At 34.3% G+C, this 23,431-nt stretch overlaps 1 protein-coding gene across 10 annotated transcripts; it reads left to right on the top strand.

Annotated features, from left to right (window-relative positions):
• Window positions 1–961: 961 nt before the first annotated feature.
• Window positions 962–21,423, top strand: LOC101249121 (uncharacterized). 10 transcript variants are annotated; one of them, XM_026031326.2, is made up of 15 exons: window positions 962–4,711; window positions 9,558–9,654; window positions 9,771–9,938; window positions 13,511–13,841; window positions 14,160–14,337; window positions 14,472–14,521; window positions 15,362–15,454; window positions 15,534–15,622; window positions 15,951–16,029; window positions 16,247–16,329; window positions 16,882–16,960; window positions 17,042–17,726; window positions 19,612–19,692; window positions 19,831–20,470; window positions 20,807–21,423. In XM_026031326.2, exons 4-15 carry the CDS (start codon window positions 13,794–13,796, stop codon window positions 20,937–20,939), a joined length of 2,238 nt encoding a protein of 745 aa, XP_025887111.1. In that variant the 5' UTR covers window positions 962–4,711; window positions 9,558–9,654; window positions 9,771–9,938; window positions 13,511–13,793; the 3' UTR covers window positions 20,940–21,423. The 10 variants fall into 10 exon arrangements, with proteins under 10 accessions (XP_025887111.1, XP_025887115.1, XP_025887112.1 ...); XM_026031330.2 differs by having other exon boundaries at window positions 984–1,111; window positions 9,781–9,938; XM_026031327.2 differs by having other exon boundaries at window positions 984–1,111.
• Window positions 21,424–23,431: the final 2,008 nt, after the last annotated feature.

Here is a 23,431-nt window from a genome sequence, read left to right as displayed (position 1 = left end):
TTTTAATTGTTAATAGTGAATGATATTATTTAAGTAGACGGTTATCATGAGCTATTCCATCGTCTATACTAATAATCACTATTAGGGCTGGGCCATAATCTCAATTGTGAACACGACCCTTTTCAAGGAATCACATTAAGACACGCAATGTGAGTAAATTTTCTAAATAATCACTCGTATTTAGGAAACTTTCTAGTAATGTCACTTTTGTTTCCTTTTTAGGATTTATCTCTCCGTTATTCTCATTTTCCTCAAAATTAAAATATCCTTCTCTCGCCTAATGAGAAGACATGTTATATATATTTTTTTAGCTCTTTTAAACGATAAGTAATTAGTATAGAGAACTTTTCTACCGTAGCTCCTTAGGATTCTGTGGCAAAATCCAATATGAACTCCTCTAGTTCTTGAATAGTTCTAATGCATTTATCTGATAATACATGTTTGATTTCACTTTTCGAAATTATTCAAATGATATTTTATTATGATATATTGTTTTATAATATCAATATTAAAACAATTACAATTTATAACATTACTAAATAATTTCCAAATATAAGTGACTATTTGCTTAACTTATTCCAAAATATGATAAAAGGTTTTTTCAAAGATATCATTAATTATATTCTTATCGCAAAGATTAATTGTGAAATAATTTTAAACAATGAAAAATTATACTCATAAATAGATTTCAAATGTTATTGCCCTTAAATTGATCCAATCAAAATATGCTTGATAAGAATGACCATCTTGAGATGATCTTATTTTTCTTTCTGATCATTCAATGACATAAAAAAGATTTTTACTAAAAGTATTTTTTCAAGCCATGATGAAAAAAATTTATTTATTTTTATATTGATCTCAACTTAATATCTTATTATTATCTTTAAAGGCGTTCTACCTTATCCACTACGTCAAGATAATATTTCTAACATAAAAAATTCAGTTTATTTTTTTGCCTCATATATTCGGTGCAATATATTCATGTTCAGTAGTTTATTAAAATAAAATTAAGAAAACGGAAGTAAGAAAAAGGGTAATAATATATGTAGAGAGACTATTTTATTCGTTTAGTCTTCTCTAACCGCCACTGGATTCATCTCTCTGCTTCCCTGTAAAATCCTAAACCCTATTTTACTTATGCATACCTTTTTATATTCTTCTTTCTTCTCAGTTGTTGGTATTAATTTTGTGCTTTTCTTAGTTTTTGTTGTTTCGTTCTCGAGTTCCTAATTTCTGTTTGTTCCAGTATTTTTTTTTTTAAGTATTCAGTGTAGGAATGTGGTGTTGAGATTTTTGATATCTGGAATATGATTAAGATACTAAGCAATGGAAAAAATAGAAGTTGTTTAGGTGATATTTTATTTTAGTGGAAGCTGGAAAGGTAGATTATGTGGAGAAAAAATAGGAAGATTGAATGAGTTTTTTTTTTTTCTTGCAATACGTTATCCATTCCATCTCTTTTGACATTATCTGAATGAGCATGGATTGTAGAACGTTTAACTTTGACTCGTCAAATATGTGAGTGGCAGATAAAAATACCCAAGTGATTGTTAAGAAATTAGTTTGAGAGAAAAACAATGTATCCAAGTTTAATTTATCAGGGATGTAAAATTTTGAAACTTGTGATAATTGTATAGAATAATGACCAATCTGCCCTAAATTGTGTGATACTCCTACTTTGGATGTTCTAAAATGTTACACTCTTCCAATTTTGGTATTTTTCTTCTATAAGTTTCACTAATTTCAAGAATCTAATTCCTTTTAATATTCAAATTTTAAATTTGTTGATTTTTCTATCTCAGACTCTCTTCAAAAACCTTGATTTTTGCCCAATTATTGCAAATGTTATGTACAAGTAAATTTAACTCATTTAACTCTAAGAAATTAGAAGAAGAAGAAAAAGAAGAAGCGGTTTGGGAATTGAATTCGTCAATTATTTTCTCATGTTGATGGAATTGAATAGTTGTTATGAATAATGTAAATAAGGAAAGAAACTAATAAAATATTATATGATCTGTTTAACCGCAAAGTGAAGGGATTAGAGAATATCCTCATATCTACACTATCTAATTATACCACCTTTAAAACTTCGCCGATGTTAAAAAAAAATTATACCATCTTTAAATATTCTCATATCTACTTTATTCAATTATACCATAATTATCAGTCCTCCTCAAGTTGGAACATGTAAGTCATATGCTCCTAGTATGCCACAAATAAAGTTAATTCTAGATCCTCAAAGTGATTTTGTGAAAATATCTGCTAGTTAGTCCTTTGAGTTGACAAAATTTGTGGTGATGTATCAGACTCGATCTTTTATCGAATGAAGTGACAATCTATCTCATCGTGCTTCGTTCTTTCATGAAACACAACATTAGGAGCGATATGTAGTGCAACTTGGTTATCACTAATCAATGTCATTGGTTTAACTCCTTCCATCTTCAGTTCTTGGAGAAGTCTCAACCACATAAGCTCAATACTCTTTTTGCGCTTAATCTAGCTACAACAACTTTACTTTTTACTTTTCCAAGATATTAGATTGCCTCCAATTAGAACACAATAACCTGAAGTGGACTACTTGTCAGAAGGAGATCCCACCCAATCTGCGTTAGAATATCCAATTATGTTGGTGTTCCCTTGTCTTCATACAATAAACCTTATCCCGGAGAGCTTTTGATATATCACTGAATGCGAATCACTACATTCTAGTGACCATCACAAGGTGATTGCAAAACTGGTTTACTACACTTAACAAAAAATGAGATGTTTATTCGCATGATCATGAGATAGTTAAGTTTGCCAACAAGTCTCCGATATCTATTAGGATCTTTTCATGGCTCCCTTGTTGTGGAATAAGCTTAGTATTTGGATCCATGAGACTGCCCAGTTGTTTGCAATACAACGTACCATCATCTTCGAAATGTCTAAGGCATATTTTTGTGTAATAACAATTCCATCGCCATATTGTGCCACTTCAATGCCCAAAAGGTATTTCAGCTTGCCTAAGTCCTTAGTCTAAAAGTGACTTGAAAGGTGTTATTTGAATTTAGCAATACCTTATGATCATCTCATGTGATAACAATATTATCAATATAAACAATTAAAAGATATGTTTGTCATAAGATGAATGCCTATAAAAAACAGAGTGATCAACTTATGTTCGAATCATTCCAAACTATTGGTCAACTGCTAAAAAATGACTAGACCATTCTCTAGGAGGCAACTTGAGACCATGTAGATCGGCAAAGCTTACAAACTGGTCTAGGCTCCTATTGAGCATCAAACTTGGGTGGTTGCTCAATATATATTGCTTCTACAATTTCTCCACGTAGGAATGCATTTTTTATGTACAACTAAAAAGGGGCCAATGATTCATTGTTGCCATAGAGATGAGAAGACAAACTTAAGCCATCTTAGCAACTAGTAAGAAAGTATCTCCATAATCAATGCCATAATTTTGAGTGTATCTCTTTGCAACCACTGTCGCTTTGAGACGATCGATAACTTTATCCGAACCACCTTAACTGGGAATATCGGACGACAACGTATTGTTGTTTTGCCTTTAGTTAAGTAAAAGAACAAGCTCCCAAGTACCATTATCATGCAAAATAATCATCTCTTCAATCATCTCTAACTTGGATGAAACATTGCTTTGGCCATAGTCTTAGGGAACTTTGATGCTTGATAAGCTAGTGATGAAGGCATGATATGAAGGTAGCAGACGATGATAAGTTAAATAAAGAGTGACTTTCTGAGGAAAGAGTGGATAGTTGAGTGACTTTTGAGTTAAAATTCAAAGTTGAGTGACTTTCTGAGAAAGAAGTGCATAGTTGAGTGACTTTTGAGTGAAAATTGAAAGTTGAGTGACTTTCTGAGAGAAGAGTCCATAGTTGAGTGACCATCTGAGGTATTAACTCCTTAAATAAACATCAACATGAGTTTTGATTAATAGTAGTTCTAGTACCTTTGCGAACATCAATGGGAAGAACATTTGATAAGTGCTCGACCAAAGCAGAAGACATTGTTGGACGAGGTAATAAGTTACCAGGATTGCTTTGTGTAATTGGAATAGAGCTATAAATACTAACTGAATTAGCAAGCTGAGAAAGAGGATGAGGTCATCACGATAGACCTTAAGAGTTAGAGGTGGAGCTGGGGTTGGAACAAGAAGTACTGATATAGCCTTTTGATTTTTCACATTAGGAGAAAAATGTAGAGAAGTCTCGGAAAAAGTTTTAACATCTGTAGAGATAAGTACTTGTTGGTCGAGAGAAGTAGTGAAGTATTTTTCATGAGTTATCACTGCTTAACTTCTTATTAGTGGATATACCAAAATGATTGTGAATTTCAACAAAAAAATTCTAAAAGATAGAGATTAACTCAGATACATTTTCACTAAAAATAACCACATGCACTGAGAGTGGTCATCAATAAAGACAATAATGAAAGCCTAAGGAAGAACTGACACGACTTGGACCCTATATATTTGAATGAACAATTTGAATATAGAGGTAGCCTTATTGTCACGCTTTGGGAATAAGGCTTTGTGCTTCCCAAGTTGACTCGACTCACATTCTAACAAAGATAAATTAGATAATTTGGGGACCATATTATGCAATTTTAAGAGACTCGGTTGACCCATTTGGCGATGGAGCAATTCAAAAGAAGCAGTGGAAGTCAAAGCAACATGTGATGTTGGAATAGAGAGCAGGTATAATCCTTGTGACTCATGTTCTTTTTCGATTATCTATGCGATACTCTAATCCTGCACAAAAACAAAATCATCAAGGAATGTTGCATCACATTTTAGTTTTTCGTTAATTTGTTAATGGAAATTAGATTATATGGACACTGCGGTGCAATAAAGACTGATGTTGAAGCTATGGAAGGCAAATGATGAGCTATACCTATCACTTTTACTATAGTGTTTGATCCATTAGCCAAAGTAACAATAGAGAGGGTAGAAGGGGTGTAGTGAGGAGAGTAGAGAGAATATTTTTGCTACTATAAATGTGGTTAGAAGGAATCAAGAATCTATTATTTTTGAGATGAAGATTGTGCTACATAAGCAAATGAGTTGTTGTATTGTGCAAGCAACTGAAGATGTTGATGATTGTTTCCTTGATGTTTGGTACTGAAGGTAGTTATTTTAGTTTGATCCAGTTATAGTGTTAAGATGATCCATCCATGACTTCAAGTGTAGGGAGCCATATTTGTTGTATGTCGAGGACAATCATTATTGCATGGAGGCTTACCATGAAGAAGTCGACCTTCCTCTCTTACATGCCCTCCCTTATTACAATGATTGCAATTTAAGGAGAGAAGCGCACATTCCTTTCTTACATTTTCTCCCTTATTACAATGAGTGCAATGTTTATTGACCCTCCCTTTTCCTTTTTTATATCCACCTTGAAAATTGTTAGTTTGGATAGCAATGAAGATACATCACATGAATTTACCTTTAGTGGTGTAGATGTGATGCATAGTAATTTTGTGAATACTTCTTCCAAGGTACGAACAAATAGGCTTGAGAGAATTTGGTCATGCAATGAGGTTAGGTCTGCTCGCAACCCAATCAAAACCAAAACTATAAAAAACCTGTCTCTTTGTGTTTCCTAATTATCCAATTTGTCGGTAGAAGACATAAGATAATCAAATTTATCCTTTAAGGATTCAACTTGACCTAAATAACTTGCCATGTCTTATGATTCTGTTGTAGATGAACAATATCCTATATGTTACGTTACCAATTTCAACAAAAGTTTTCAAAATTCCAAAACTCTTTTAACTTTTTAATCTTGTTTCAAGTCTAGTCTCATACATTGATTGTCACGACCCATAGTACACCCTAGACGTGACATGACGTATCAGGACCTGAGAGTCCTTACACAAACCACTTAGCATACATCATACAAGATAATAGAGACAACATAGTTTAAAAGGTAGCATTTCGCATAAAAGAGTATAACAAAAGCAGAATGTTAACATAAAGTCTCAAGATCATCTAATACATCATAAGGGAGGTGATTGAGACGTTACCATACATCACGTACAAAATTTGAAATGAAAATGACATGAAGTAATAAAGAGTCTTGGTCCTCTAAGCATGAGGACTTCAATTCAAAATTTATGAAGGATCACTAGTCATGAGTATGGGAGATAGGAGCTTTGGACCTTACATTAGTGAAACACTATAGGTAAAAGTATGCATTAGTACATTTGTGAGGCAATATGCATAAACATAGGCATGATAACATAAGTAACTTTAAACGAGTAGGCATGATCATAATGGGACGTTTAAAGTTGTAAAGAAGAGATCACATGAAAATCATGAAAGCATGGTCAAGTATATTAACATAAAGGACATGAGAAAAGCTATGAAGAAAACATAGTCATTTCGTGAGATATTAGCTTTAACTAACAATAAGACCATATCATGGAATTTGGTATATCCCTCATACCAAAAGAAGGGCAAACTACTTGCCAAGGTAGAATCTGTACATATCATCATTTGTTGAAGTGGAACACTAGCTAGTTCATTTAAGTAAATCATACGGGTATATAACCTGGGACTAGAGGTTGCTATTACAGACTACCCTCTTTGAGCTTCCACATAAAAGCACTCTTAGTGGTAAGTCCAAATCCCAACAGAATGGATAAAAGTCAAATATCATTTTAACATAGGTTAGGCAGTGATCAATATCAATCCACAACTATGAAGATCAAAACATAGAATAACTACTTAAACATAATTCAGCAGTCCTTCGGGATGACTCAGTTGGTTTGGAGGGTGGTTATCCACACGGATGACCTGGGATCAATCCCCTCAATGCCTTCTGAGTTGAGTCTGTTGCATAGGGCTTGCCTAGTGCAGTTTACATCCCCTATGTGGTTTGCAGGCTATTACACTGTGGGAAGTTTACCCAGTGCGCACAAAGTGCTCACCCGAAGGTTAGAGGCTGTGACAGAGGTTGTAGCGGCTGTGGGTTATATCCTGGGTTCCAAAAAAAACATTATTCAACATAAATGAGAAAACTTTACACCAATGTGAATTCATTTGTGAGAAGTACCTTTCACAATCATGATCATCATAGTAAGTGAGAAATCCTTTCACAATAACATCAATACTCTCTTTTCAAACCATCATTCGTTTACAATAACTTTATGAAAACATGCATATCTTCATAATTCATAGTTCACAGGTTAAAGCCTAAATTAGGCATGGTTAAATGCAATTTCAACTAAATATCATATATTCACATTACATAATACATTAGAAGGCTTAATTAGTCATAATTGAATGAAACTCATATTCATTGAAGTGAAACCCTAATTTTATTAATTGGAAATTTAGTTGAGAAGTTGAAATCCTTAGGGACCTATGGAGGAACGTACTCCATCGGTGAATACACTGAGAAAATGATCAAAATGGTCCTTAATATATAGGAATTGCTTTATTTTGATCCTTAAAATATTTCACATGATGCATATGGTACTTAATGTATTATAGAATGTACTCATTTTGGTTCTTTTCCCTAAACATAACAAATCCCTCTGTTAAATTTAACACCGACCTCACTAAATAAATAAAACAATCAAAATCTTTACTATCTCCCTCATTCTCCATGTCTTCCCATCAAAAGCTTTGTTCCAGAGAGCTTGTGCGTTTATTTTTGCCTCAGCCGGATCCCTCTTCCACTTTTAAGAATATTACATCTCAAAAATGTGGTTCAAACTATTAAGTTATGCTTTTGATAAAAAGTTTAAGGAACGAGTTCATCTTGTTTTATATAAATTGTGAATTCGTTTTTACAATATCTTGACATGAAATTTGCTTGGTTGATGCTTCATAAGCCCATTGTGGCAAATTTAAAAAGCTGAAAAACGTTGCCTAAAAATGTGAAAAACAAACTAATTATCTAACTAAACAATAAATTTAATTTTTTTAGAAATCCTATCTTTGAATATAGGCTAGAACAGAGGGAACAGAGTAGGGATGTAGGAGGGACGGAGAGCAGCGGTTGGCCGGTGGACGAGCGGCGGTGCAAATAGCTTAGAATATTGTGATCGCCGGAGAACAGAGAAGGGAGAAGAAAGAGAAAGGAATAATTCGGCTAAGCTTTTCAGTTGATGAAGGAGAATGGGAGCTTTGGGTACTTTATATTTTAGTGGGGCCATCAGATAAATTTGACGGATGTATGTGTTACTTTTAGGGCAAAGACCATATTGAGCATCTTTTATAATATATTAAGGACTATATGGATCATGTGGAATATATTAAGGATCAAATAATGTAACCTCTATACATTAGGGATCATTTTGATCATTTTCTCTTAATACAATACACACATACTTTGATCCTTTAAGCTCAAGAAAATGGAGAATTTGGAGACTTGAATGGAACACTAACTCTTTTTCTTTCTCTTTAGACTTGAGAGAATTGAGGTGATGAATTTGGTCAAGCTTAGGAAATTTAGGAGATGAGTTGAAATGGGTAAATTTGGGGCTTAAAACGTTTATAGCTTAGGGCAGTAGGTTAAACGAAATAGTTCTTGGTTAAATCATTTAGGAGAAAACCCAAAAGCCATTTAAAAATAATTGTCGAGCCTCACCTATAGTCCAAACTATTATTTTGGATCAACTTTTGACGGAACCCATGTATGGCTCGTAGGTTTTCCGACGATCTGTACATGCCAACAATAGAAACCAACTTTACCCCTTAAAATTTCACAAAGTCCGGGACTCACCTACGACTCATACAATAGTTGACTGACCGTCCTGGTGAATCGTAAAATGGTTATTAGGACTCAATTTTAGAAAATTACTTTACCTACTTCCTACTATTGCCATCTACGACCCGTAAAACCTCCAACAGTCCGTAGATGGGACCCGTAAACCAGATTTTAGTTCAGAAATTTATTTTCCTCCTTTTTTCCAAATTTCGATTTGTTACACTGATCAAACATATCGAGAGGGGTCAAATGATAATTTCCCAAAAGAATTACAAAAATCATACAGACTTTCTTTGATCTAGATCCTCTTGCTGCTAGACCCAATTTTATGATAAAAAAGAAATATTGGATGTATGTCTCTGTGGTTACTTACCTTCTTTCTACATGATGTAATCTGACATTCTACAAAGAGAAGCTTACAGTTAACACTTCTATAGATGGCACCTGACACTTGTATTTGATTAACTAATTCGATGAATCATATTCTTTATATTTCTATAACTATAGAATCTTTGGGTTGTCTTTCAAGGGGTTGAGTCAACCAAATTAGTTGGTCATTTTCATTTCCCTACACTAAGACCCTTCTCCCAGTTAGGTGGTTTCCTAGAAAAGAATATAAATTTCTTTGGTTTTACATACGTGGCAAAGAAGGGGACCCAGATATATTTTTGTAACCTGGGTAGATCTGCAAAAGGAATTTTCTTGTACTGATATGTTATTGCGCTAGTGGCTTGGACCTTTAAGAGCAACTTGTCACTGACTCATGCTTGTGTGTTTATATCGTGTAGTGAAATATGACATTTATGAATTTTTCTAATATACCAGGATAGATTCTTTGCATCTGGTGTAATACTTCAAATTGGGGGAAACAATTTGGAGAACTTGACAAAATTTACACAACTGGCAATTCCATATGGCTATGGTGAAATTAATTTTAAGTTTCTTATGCTTTTTCTATCTAAAATATAAGTTTCTAGCTTTTATTCAGACCATAACTGATACTTTTTCTCCATTAAATGAAAGTTAACCCTGGAGTAGCTTGACACAGGTGTTTTTGTATGCAAAGGTTCGGATTTGTTTGCTTGATACATCAAATATATTATTTCTACAAGGAAAGTTTGTTGTTGAGGCCATGTGCGTAACTGCTGCAAATACAAATGTTCCCGTGAGTGTCAATTGATGATGATGACTCGTATAATGAACTATGTAAGCTCTTTAAACTTTCTGTTCCTCACAGGAATTGAGAATCAAAATTTAATTCTTCTATGATCAATCTTTTGATTTTTACTTGTTCCTTTCTCTCATCTTGTGGATTACAACTCCATTTTCTCATGCCAGCTTGATTCAAGAAAATAATCAAAATTGAACTTTCGTTAGTTTCATTATAATATATTTCCAAGCCGGTTGTCACGCTCCGAGCCTACAACCTGGACGTAGCCGGCACTCAAAGACCATTGCTGGCTTTGAGCAGACCTTTAGCCTGACTTACTTACTCAGCGGAAGAATTAAACACAAGAGATAACTCAAGAAATAACTTAAAAGTAATACTTAAGTCAAAATGACAACTTAAGTCTTTAATCATTTACAAGTGAAATGATTAGACTAAAGAAATTGATACTATCTGTCTATGAAGTCTCTAAAATAAAGAGGGATGTTGGGATAGTACCCCCAATCATCCTTACAACTGATAACTTAAAACAATAACTAAATGATTAATATGTCCTCCGGAATGAAGGGAGGCTCACCAACTGACTCTCTGAGCTGCTCACTGGACCAACGGTACGCCGGATCTGACCAAAGTTACCTGCGCTTGGATCATAAGATGATGCAGACCAACCGGCATCAGTACAATGAATGTACAAGTATGCGAGTTCGAATGCTAAAACAATTTAAGCTTTGAAAAAGAGTAAGAAGGAAGCACTTACCTTGACTCTACTCAACTCATGGATACTCAACTCAATATAAAACAGTAAAAATACATGCGACATATATATATGTGTATATATATATAAAACTTTAAAGCAACTGAAAACACTTGGTTCATTAAAGATAAACCAATAACAAACTTAACTTTACTCATTTAAAATATTATAACTTTTGTGGGAGATTCTTCAGTCGACAACCATTGCTGAGTCTAAGTGATGGTACAATGTTTTATCTCACGCTGTCGAGGACCATCCTATACCTTGCCATCGGTATAGGACCTTACTTAACTTAGTGGATCCACTAGTTTAACTTAAGTGATCATCTAAAAGTATGACCCTTTGATATTCATGATGTGTACATGGTTTATGGAGACTTGAGTTAAATGAACTCACATTTCCATGTCGGTGCTCAATACTATTCCAAAAATATACTTAACTCATGTGTTCTTAAAACAATTTCTTTCTATGGTTGAGGTAATTGCTCGAACACTTAGCTTCAAAAGCTCTCTTGGAATCAATGTTCCCTTTTCTTGCTCAAAACTCTTTTGGCAGATCTTAGTTTCCTCTGAGTTTAAATATGAAAACATTTATAAACTCTTAGGGAATACTTAGTTCTCTTGTAATTTTTGATAAATAAACTTAACTCTTTACTCTTTACTTAACTTGAAACTTGAGTCTTAAGAACAAAGTTAAAACGTTGCTAAAAACTCTTGAAAACCTTTAAGAACATTGCTTCGACTTGCTTCCTAACTTCTAGACTTGACTCTTAACTTCTTTGACTTTGATCTTAACTCTCCTTGAATTGGATTATGGATTCATGGTTCATGATCTCATGTTTATGAATGATTTCATCGTGTTTAGATGTACCTTGGAGTGTTGGAATCAACTAAGAAACATAGGTACATCAATTAGGAACTAGTACGAAATGGTGGAAAAAGAATGGGGAGAACTGACGTCCATGGCGCTCTGAGAGGCACGGAGAGCCAGAGGCCAAAGTTTAGAAGAACTTTTGTGGCGCTCTGGCAGGCGCAGCGCCCCAGCCCTTGCCCGGAAAATCTCTGATTTGTGACCTTCGTTTTTCTTCTCTAAACCCTCTAAACTTTCATGATTCTTTCTCCAAACACTCTGGATCATTAATACCCTCAATACGTAATAGATTTAGCTCGAAAATTCACCAGAAAACACGAATTTTTCAACAATGTTCTTCAAGAATTCACTTTCTTAACGTTCAAATATCTTAGATTCGCTAAATTGAAATAAGATTGGCGTGTGGGTGAACTAGCCCAACACTATGCGATCTCACGTAACATTTTAGGGATCACCCCCAATGAATACTATGCGTAAAGCTTAAGCGCTCTGATTTTGCTCCTCTTTTCTCTTCCTTTCTCTCTTCTCCAAGCCCTAGCGTATGTTTTCCATTTGCTAAAACTGAACAAAGGTCTGATTTTATCCCAATTAATTCCTGGGTAAGGAAAAGACAACTTTGCCCTTCCCAAATCCGGATTGGACTTTTCTTAATCCAACAGTCCAACTTCCGAAAGACATAACTCATTCATAAGATATCAAATTCATGCGAACTCGGCGGCGTTGGAAAGTTATTATGGGGGCTTTCCAACCATATCTGGAACTATTCCTAAAACTAGTTGTTTGAAAATGACCAAAACTCAATTTCCTATTTCCAGATTTTTCTTTTTCTTTTCAAAAATAAACATTTTTCAGATTTTAACCTCTTTTCTAGTCGTTTCTAGTTGCGAGATGTTACACCGGTCATTGCTAACCTTGTATTGCTTGGACTTTCAGTTAGATCTTTAGCTAGAAACAGATTTATGACCCTTGACTCGTAGTATTAGTCATGTTCCAAAAAAAACCCCAAAAATTGGTGGGAACTTGAAAATATAAAAAAAAATATTATGATAACGGAAACCCGTAGCAACTACCTTTTGGGTGCGCAGAGGGTAAAACCCCCACTCCTATGCAATAACTCGCAAACCACATAGGAGAGGTAACCCGCACCAGGCTTGCCTGGTGCGACAAGCTCGACCAAGAAGGCAAACCCTTGCTTACGCCTGCAAGGGGTTTCGAACTTGAGACCTCCAACATGGAAGTCCCAGACTCAAACCGGCCACCCCGAAGGGTGGGAACTTGAAAATATTTAAAAACCAGATTTCTAAATCTGATCAAATTTTTATGGTCAAAATAAATCATGAAAATCTACTCACAATGCCTATATGTATTTTTTTGGAACTCTCTTCTCCTATTAAATCTTTTTCCTTTTTTGAATTTTTGACCTTTTTTTACACTTCTATACAAATCATGGATTCTATCAACATTTTGAAAACATCGATGGTTGCCTCACCTATAAACAAACCCAAACTCTCATAAGACACCCCCTCCTCTCTCTCTCTCTCTCTCTCTCTCTCTCTCTTCCCCCAAAGGGATTTCTCCCAAAATTCCTCATTTACAAAAATCTTTATCTCGCGTATGGCCTTTCACACAGCTTGCCCAATCACCTGGTACTACATTCTTTTCAAGATTCCTTTATTTTTGAGTTATTTATTTAAAATGTTGTTTATTTTCTCACTTTGTTTAATCACTCTTCTGGCTACTCTCTGTTATCAAGGCAAATTGGTTTCTTTGTTTTATGGTTTTAAGTGGTTTAGTGGGGTTTTTTATGACGCATCAAGCGTTTTTGGATCTGGGTTTTGGTGATTTTTTGGTGTAGCGTGAGGATCTGTTAGCTTTCTCTTTTTCTTTCTTTATCAATGGATGTGAAATCGGTTTCTTGGGTTTGTGTTTTGTTGTTTTCTTTTGAATTTCTGACCCAATTGAGTGTTTTGGTATTTTTTGGTGCAGCCGAAAGATCTGCTTCTGCCCACATGGTTTTTCAAAGGGTAAAAATGAGTTCTTCAGAGATGTGACTAGACTTGAGGAGTTTATAAAGGACCCATGGGGTCTTAAGGCCAAACAACCTGCCACAATTCAGGTTAAGGTGCCCAAGCTTAATGTTGCTCCGCCCCCAGAGGCGCCTGTTGGTGATGGGGGTGGTGGAAGCGGCGGGGATGGTGAGGAGGCATCTGCTATTGCTTCAGCTCAGATTAAGCGTGCTGCTTTGCAGAAGAAAGCTGCTGCTGCATCTATGGCGGCTGAGGATTTTGCTAGACGGTTTGAGTCTGGAGATGTGGAGGTTAGGAACCGCAGTTCTAAAAAACATAGATTTTAATGAATTTGAATGTAGAAGTCATTTCGATATAAAATCTAAATAATGGTTGGGATGTTTCTTTTGTCGTTCCTCACATTCAACCTAATTGTTGTCACTCACCAGCAGAATTTTTGTATTCTATAGGGGCGCTGTTACTGAACTTGTTATAACCCCTTCTCATTGCTCATTCTACTGTTATTCATTTCTTTTTCTCTTGGGGTTGTGGAGGCTGGGAGCTGGAATCATAAATTTTTACATGATAGTATTCAATCTTTTTATTTATAAATAAATATCTGCCCTCAGGGCTCCATGAAAGATGTTGGTGGAGAAGAACAGGGTCTATCGAATGTCAAAGTGATGTGTAGGCTATGCTTTTCCGGTGAAAATGAAGGAGGTGAAAGTGCAAGGAAATTTATGTCATGCAAATGTTGCGGTAAGAAGTATCACCGAAGCTGCTTGAAAGTGTGGGGTCAACATAGAGGTACTCTCATAGGCCACAAGATTTGTCAGTTTTTAGTGATGTACTTTTGCCAATATGCCCTTTCCTAGTGATGTACTTTTGCCAATGTGCCCTTTCCTAGTGATGTACTTTTGCCAATGTGCCCTTTCCAACAGATCTCTTCCATTGGAGCTCATGGACATGTCCCTCATGCCGGCTTTGTGAGGTAAAACTTTTGATTCATTTAAAAAATACAATGAAACATAGTTGGTTTTACTTTTTAATAGCTGCCCAAAACATGACAACTATACGGTGAGTTGCTTTCATTTTCTTTTTTTGTGAACAATTATTTTGCAGCATTCAGTTTAATATTAAATTGCTGTAGTAACTATACATAAAGTTGAAAAAGAAGCTCAAAATCAGCAGCAGTTGAAGATGGGAACTTGCATACAAAGGAAAGTGTTATCTTTGAAGAAAAAAAGAACAAGAATTTTTAAGGATATACAGAATCCTAGCCTTACTACATAGACAAGTCAATCCAGTTGATTATTTCTATGTTTGGAGGTGGGGTTTTGAAACAATGGAATGTTCTTTGATTCCAATGTTTGGAGCGGTTTGGAAACAATGGAATGTTCTTTGATTCCAATTTTTGGAGGTTGGGTTTGGAAATAATGGGATGTTCTATGTGAAGTCCTTTTATGAGAAACTATTGGTTAGGGAGGAGATGACTTTTTCCATATAGCAATATGGATCTTAAGGGTGCCAAGGAAGGTATGCGTTCTTTGTGTCAGTTGGTGTTACATGTGTAAGGAAGTGGGTGAGGAAGTGTCCCTATCGAGTAGGATTATAAATGAAACTATATGCTGCTCTTTTTCTTTTCAAAGAAACTCTTTTGCATAAGCAACTCTTCTGTTTGATAATTGAACATGCATTCTGGATCATGCTCATGTGATTATTGTATTTTTGGCTATTTGATGTCTGTTATTGTTCAACTCGTGTTCTTATGCTCACTATATTGCTCATTATATACTGACTGTATGTATGCTATGCTCCTTGTTTTATGTAGGGCTGTCAAAGAACTGGAGACCCAAACAAGTTCATGTTTTGCAAAAGGTGTGATGCAGCTTATCACTGTTACTGTCTGCAGCCTCCACACAAGGTGAATTCTCGTGTCTTACTCTTTTAGTTTTGTATAATGATAAAAGTAGATTATACTAAGTTGTTTTTGGGATGTGCAGAACATTAGCAGTGGGCCTTATTTATGCCCTAAACACACAAAGTGCCACAGCTGTTGTTCTAATGTTCCAGGAAACGGACTGAGCAAGAGGTATGTAGTATGGGACCATGAGCAGCTAGTGGGACATTCTCTTAGATTCAAGTTTTGCTATAAACGTTAATTGAACACTCTAATTAACTTCATTTTAGTTGAAATGCTTATTTGTGTACTTCTCTATGTTGTTTTTTCTGCATCTTTGGAGAGGAGCATCATGTAGGAGTTCCATTTAGTTTACGCTACATATTCTGATGTATGGAAATCATTTAGGGCATTGCATATCCTATGTAAATTATTAAAGGCTTTGCATATCCTATGAAATTCATTTATGGCATTGCATATTCTATGGCCTCTGAACTATTGATATCTTGATCTCTGACAGGTGGTTTTTAGGATACACTTGTTGTGATGCCTGTGGAAGATTATTTGAGAAGGGAAACTACTGTCCTGTTTGTTTGAAGGTAGATATTATGGCTGTTTATGTTATCTGAGCTTCTCTTTGTTTAATTTTACAAGGAGGTTCTTTGTACTATGGTGATTTACTAATGTGGAGTTGCTAATTTGTCTGCTAGTATTAACATGATGCCTTTTGCTTTCATTGCCTATCCAAAGCAACCGAGTGTTTTTCTTCTCATATATCTATGGGGAATGAAATTAATTATTTTTTTTGTAATGTAGGTCTATAGAGATTCTGAATCAACACCTATGGTCTGCTGTGACATGTGCCAGCGCTGGGTGCACTGCCAATGTGATGGCATCAGGTTTATCTTAGATATTGCTTTTAAGATAATTAATTAATTGGTTTTGCTATGGTGCCTTTCTCATGAAGTGCAATTTTGTTTCTTTACATGGGAGCAAATATGGATGTGCATTAGGTTAGACGTTTCTGTTCTGGAAATAAATATCACAAATTTATTATTGACAGCATACTATGCCTTTTGTGGTGTTCTTGCAGCAGATTTTTTAAAGTTAAAATGTAAAAAGTGTTTCCTAGAAGTCTCCTCATTCCCGACTGACTATTATTATTTCATTGAATAACTGAATGGCATTTTGGGGACTGCAGTTTATGCTGCATTCTGCCTTGTTAAGAGTCGAGTCAGTTGACAGGGCGCTAGTTCTAATTTCCAGAAAGCTCCTCTTCTTCCCTTCACTATATAAATATCTTGACATCGTTGTAGTTTGCCAATTTGTTCTCATGTCATTCATGCGATATATAGCTGTTAAATTATGTAACCTTGATTGTACTTCAGTGAAGCTTTGAGAGAGGGACTCCGTTGGAAGTTCTAATTTGAAATTGGGTATTTGCTTTGCAGTGATGAAAAATATTTGCAGTTTCAAGTGGATGGAAATTTGCCGTATGCATGTCCAACATGCCGTGGAAATAGTTATCAGGTGTGTTTATGGCTGTGATTAATTTCACAAGAAAAGTTAAACGAGAACTCTATCCTAAAAGTTTTCTATTAATGTTCTCAGGGGAGAAATCTTGAGGATGCTGTTCAGGAGCTTTGGAGGAGGAGAGATGTAGCTGATAGGGATTTAATTGCAAGTTTGAGGGCAGGAGCTGGGTTGCCAGTTGAAGATGAAATATTTTCTATTTCATCCTTCTCAGATGATGAAGATGGTACTCCTGTAGTAAAAAATGAACACAGTCGATCTTTGAAGTTTTCTCTTAAAGGTTTAGTTGGCAAATCTCCCAAAAAGAGCAAGGAGTATGGAAAGAAATCTTCTTACAAGAAATATGGTAAAAAGAAGGGATTAACTGGACACAAGGAAGGACATCCGGATGCTCCATCTGGTGGATATAGTGTTGGTGATGTCCAGAATGAAGAACTGCAGGCTTATGGGGAACTTGAAAGCTTTTCTTCTCCTGTTGGTAGTTTTACAAAAGGTATATGTTCAATTAATCAGGCAGGGGTCATAAAGCACAAATTCATTGATGAGGTTACTGGAGACATGGGTAAGAGGACAGTCCAAATGAAAGGTATCAAGCCTCAGCATTTGGATGAGGATGATGTTGGAATTCAAACAAGCATGCCAAAGACCTCTAAGGGGCCAAAGTTTGTTATACATTTGGGCTCGCAGAATAAAAACATAGCAGATTCTCCGAAGTACGATGCTTCAAGCTGTCAGAAAGAGCAAGAATTGGCTACTTCAAATGGTAAATGTTTATCTATAAGTTGTCTTCAGGTTCCTCTTTCTTTCTGGTTTTTTACTTGGATTAATCTTGTTTATAAAAACTATTGCATGGCTTCTCGATAGAATATGATGACTGTAAATATGCTTTTCTACTAGCTTGCGTCACTTATGTCACAAAAGCTATGTTTTTCTAAATTGTTATCTCATCTAGACAAAACGTTCCGCCAGTGAGAAAGATGTATAGTTTTCCTCTGTGCATTTTTTTATCCTTGAAGATTTTCATCTGTGTTTGGTAAGGACTTCATATATTAGTTTCCCTTGGGGTTTAAGTGGTAAGGATGCATTGTGTGATTTATGGATTAAGCACATGTTATGGATTCAAACCCTACCGCTGACAAAAGCCTGATATTTAAGTGAAGAAGTGTAGATGGGTGTGCTCGTTATCTCTACAGTTTTGACGCTTATGTCACTGGCCATCAAGGATATCTTCTTCTCTTTTCTTTTTTTTTTTGGATAAAGGTAACTTTGTATTCACAAGAAAATGGTTAGTTACTTACAGATACTTATGATTTATACAAAAAAAATGGGCAACCCAAGATCACGGTATTTTATGATATTCCTTAGCCATCTTATAACTAAGGATATCTTTGTTATAAGAAGGCTAAGGAGTATCGCAAAATACCGTGATTCTTGGGTTGCTTTTTGTTCGTAGAAGTCATAAGTATCTCTAATATACTTAGTTATTAAGAAAAAACATATAAATTGGCTAAGGATTATCACAAAGTACCGTTATTCTTGGGTTGCTTTTTGTTAGTAGAAGTCAAAAGTATCTGTAATGTACGTTCTCGAATGCATTTTGTTGTAGATAAAAAACTAGCATGGTTGTAAACTTATGCAGAATATTTCTTCTCCTTTCCTTGATGAATTGATTGCCTATTTGGCATATGAGGACTGTGTTTTTGTTATCATGTGAACTGATGTTTGTTCTTTTCTTTTTCCTTTTTTTTGCTTCTTTATGAGATTTTAAGTCACGTCCTCAATGTTTGACATAAAAATGCAATCATTTATTAAAATATGATAAAAATGTAAGCCTTAAAACTTGTTTCTTTTAATGATCTTGACAAATCTTAAAGGAGTAGCACTTATGTACATCTTACTCACAGACTTCTTCCCTTTTCTCAGAACGCTGAATTTGATGTATTAATGGATGCACTCTGGCATAAACCAGAGGGTTCTCTTATATATATATATATTTAGTACAAATAAAGGTGACATGACATGTATATTTGGTTTTCTTTTGGTCTGGGAATGGAAGATCTATTCTTTACCTGGTAAAATTTTCTGATTCTTTTTCTGCTATGGCGTTCCTTCTCTATTTTCTATGCTACATTAGTTGAGATTCTTTCCTCTGTGTGAATACTTGCTGCTGAAGAGTTCGGAGGATGCTAATGACCCACTATAGATTAGAAGTTATATTACCTAAAGTTATTAAAGTTCATGCTGCATATTATTATTGTTTTCTCATGTTAACACTTCCACCCCACCCACCCATACACACCCTTAGGAATTTTAGGAAATTTGGTTTAATTTGTAAACTAATGTGCTCACTGTCGAAACATGTAGGTGACTTCTGTTATTTCCTATTTGTTTTTCAAATTCGATTTCTGGATTTGCTTGTCCATCTATTGTTCCGTAAAATTCTTTCAATTCAATGTCTAAATTGCTTGATCAAGGCAGCAAAATCTCATGAGATCAAGTTATTAGCTTCAATACTCTATGCTTGTTCTTATATGGTGTAGATTCTCTACTTTTTGGTATACCTCTTTTATATGGGAGATTTTCCCAACACTCATAAAATTATTTACCTAATCAAAAAATATTCTTAGATATACTTTCTTGTTCATCAGGTAGTGAGGATCTAGTTCAGCTGAGTGAGAATGAGAACTCGGAAAGGAATGACACTGCAGATAAACTCGGTGGTGGAAAAGGTAAGACGTGTTGTAAATTGTTTACTTTCTATGTCGGGGGTGGGGAAAGAAGATAATATTGTATTTGTTGCTTTTAGAAGCATACTTTTAGTATTTCATTAATAACTTTTCTTTTGGCTCTCATTTCTGTGTCTGAAGGACATAAGGTGAATCATATGGACCAAATAAAGGGTCAAAATCATAGGGGTAAAGAAAGCAACTTATTGAAGATCAAGAAAGTTAGCTCCAAAGGTACTAATTTCCCTGCCAAAGTTGGTGGAAAATTTGCCGTTGGATCTGGACCTTATCCTCCGCTCAAGACTTTTGGTATCTTAGGTAAAGGAAGCAATGACGGTAGTATTATTATAAGGGCTGGAATTGAAGCTCCTGCTACAAGGGACAATAAGTTGGCTTCTGTAAAACATGCCGAAGCTGGGCCCGCTTCTTGTGATGACCTAAATGACTTGAAAAATAGCACACCTTCAGTATCAAATTCAGCGAGAAAGGATCCAAAACCTCTCCTAAAGCTCAAGTACAAGAATCCTTGCCATGAAAGTCAAAATGCATGGGCTTCTCCAGGAGAGGAGGATAAAAGCGTGGTTAAGGGCCAGAGGTCTAAAAGAAAGAGAGCATCAGCCTTTGGAGAAAAATCATCAACCAGGGCTGATGATAATTTATCACAGCAGTATGAAGACAATACAATGGATGAGTTTTTGGATGCTAACTGGATACTGCAGAAGTTGGGAAAAGATGCAAAAGGAAAGAGAGTGGAAATTCATCATTCGTCTGATAATACCTGGTAAGCTAATTGCCAAGCTGACTACTATGCATACTTAAAATTTATGCAACTTCAATGGAAATAAGTGCTGTAATATTCTGGATTATTAATCATGATAGCAATGTGAAAAAAGCAATCAGTAGAGCAAGTGAATTGCATTTGGACACAGGGATATAGTAGGATAAAGAAAAGGAGCACATTATCTATAGTTACAATTTTCATTTGAGATTTTAACTAGCGTGACTCCCTTCCTGTTTCTTATATATTAAAATTGTATAGCAAAGCATTCATATAAATCTGTACACCACTTTCTTTGAGGTTTGCTAGTTTGACCTTTCAATTCATTTTCTTTTCCAGGCATATAGGAACAGTTGCAGAAGTTTTTGAAGGCTCACCTGTTGTGTCTGTTGCTTTTGATGATGGGAAGAAGATGAACGTGGAACTTGGAAAGCAAGGAATACGTTTTGTACCTCAAAAGCAAAAACGTTGACTGCTAAATTGGTTATTAGCTGCTGCGTATGTTGCAACTTTGAATGCCAAGAGCATGAGCAACTGCTGATTCCCATAGTTCTCTATGGTGGGCTCAAAGGAACTACTGATCGTTGCAGATCAAAATTTCAAGGTTACTGCACATTGCATAGTGTGTTTGCTGCAAGTTTGCTTTCATTTTTACCAGACTTACATATAAGACGTTGGTTGGTTCTGTTTTATTGTTACCTTTCGTTGCGTGGTGTACAAATTCTCTTTTCTGGTCAGAGGTTGAACATTGTTTTTGAGCCATTTTGTGGTACTTTAGATTAATCTTGCTGGATTTGCAGTTTTAATGTGAATTTTCTAGAGATTAGAAAGCTCTGCTCCTACTGGTTGTAACTCATGATGGTAGATGACATTATCATACTATAATTAGTACTGTTATTTTTGTGTGTTTGTTTTAGCAATTTGGCCAAGGCTTAAAACAAGTTTTTTGTTTTGCATATTCATCTTTTGCTCACGTTGTTTTCATACTTTTTTAGGACACTCTAAATTCATGGGTAAACTGTCAAATTTATATTTTGAAAAATAATTATTTGTTTTGAATTGATTATTACAATATCAAAATTCTAAAATATTTTAGATGAATATAAAATTATTGTAAAGTTGTTTTCCAGTACAATTTGATTGCACATGTTCAGATACCAGTGAAATTTAACTGTATATAAGTAGTCATAAGCATATATGTAACCATTTAAGGGTGCTTTTTAATTTTTGTTCTTCGACATTTTAAATATTATATAATCTGTTAAAAATATTTTTGACTTCAAAACATTAAAAAAAAATTGTGGGGCATGGATTTGTATTTTATATCACAATATTGCATAAGTATGTCGTGGTCATGCTTTTTTTTACTATTAATGATGAGTGATGTTATTAACGTAAGTGATTTTAATTTTAGGATTATAAAATCATATAACTATATCTATTTTCCTCATAATATATTTGACAAGATAAAAACATCATTCTTTCTCATAGTGAAATGACACGTCATATTGTTCATCTTTTGTAAAAAAAATAATTTTTTTTAGCTCTTTTATATCACCCATATCCTATGAGATAAAAAAAAAATTATAAATAAGCAAAAAATTTCTACCCTAGCTCTTTAGGGTTTCGAGAAAAATCCAACATGAATTCCTTTAGCTCCCGAACAGTTTATCTATTTGTCTTTTAATGTATATCACGTATCACTTTTCAAAAATCGAATTATTTAAATATTGAATAATATCTTAATATATATATTATTAAAAATTAAAATAAATGGTAGAGAACAAGTTCTTAAAAATTCTTTAGTTCTTGGATAGTCCTTTAGTTCTTGTTTACTAACTAATTTATATTTATCAAACTATTCTATAAGTATGTACAAAAACGTATCTCATATATTGCGTGTAACACGTTTAATTCCAAAAGTCTTAAGAACTTGTTTTCTATCGTTTATTTTAATTAATAATTTATTTACATAAAATAGAAGCACTTGATTAAAGTTTTTTGTGATAAATATATTAAATTATTTATCTATTGAAATGATACGAAACTACTAACTGTAAAATGTACAAAAATGTCTCTTATTCGTAATTTGATGATTGATTAAACAAATATTAATTACTATCTAATATTAATTGAAGTTCTTTACAAATATCTTAAATCAAAATCAATGAATTTCGATGTCATTTTTTTTCTCTAGCTATTAATTTAAAAAGAATCAATGAAAGATAAATATCTTTGCTTTAAATTGCTTTTGATTTGATACATATTATTATTAATTTATTATCTTAGATGATATACAATATGATTCATGTTTAGAAATTTATTCAGAAAAAGGAAGTAGAAAAAAAATATATATATATACCCTCACAATTTTATTGGGATTGTCTTCTCCAACTGCTACTGTATTCAGCTCAGAAGTAGGTGAAGCATCATCTCTCTGTTTCCATGTAAAACCCTAAATCCTATTTTAATCTTTTGTACATATGCTGGGTTTTATATTCTTCATTCTTCTTAGTTATTGTATTAATATTGTGCTTTACCCTTTTAAATTTTATATTAGTTTTTCTTGTTTGTTCTTGAGTTACCTAATTCCTATTTTCCTCTTTGTACATATACTGGCTCTTATATTTTCCATTATTCTTAGTTATTGTATTAATATTGTACTTTTCCCTTTTTGTCTTATTTATTTTAGTTTTTCTTATTTGAGTACCCTAATTTCTGTTTATTCTGGTTCTTTTTTTAATCTTGTAAACCCCGTAATTAATTAATTTTCCTGTTCGTAATCAATTCCTGTTAGAAGAGAAGAGCTAACGTGGGAAGGAAGTATTCAAGTGTAGGAATTGGGTGTTTATGAGATTTTGGATATTTGGAATATGTGATTAAGATATTAAGCAATGGAAAAAATAGAAGAAGTTATTTAAGAGCTATTTTATTTTGGTGGAAGCTCGAATGGGTATATTATAT

The sequence above is a fragment of the Solanum lycopersicum genome, chromosome 1 (genome assembly GCF_036512215.1).
Source record: "Solanum lycopersicum chromosome 1, SLM_r2.1".
NCBI classification, from domain to species: Eukaryota; Viridiplantae; Streptophyta; class Magnoliopsida; order Solanales; family Solanaceae; genus Solanum; species Solanum lycopersicum.
Note: the sequence above shows the minus strand (reverse complement) of the source record. Positions and strands in the feature narration are given on the sequence as shown.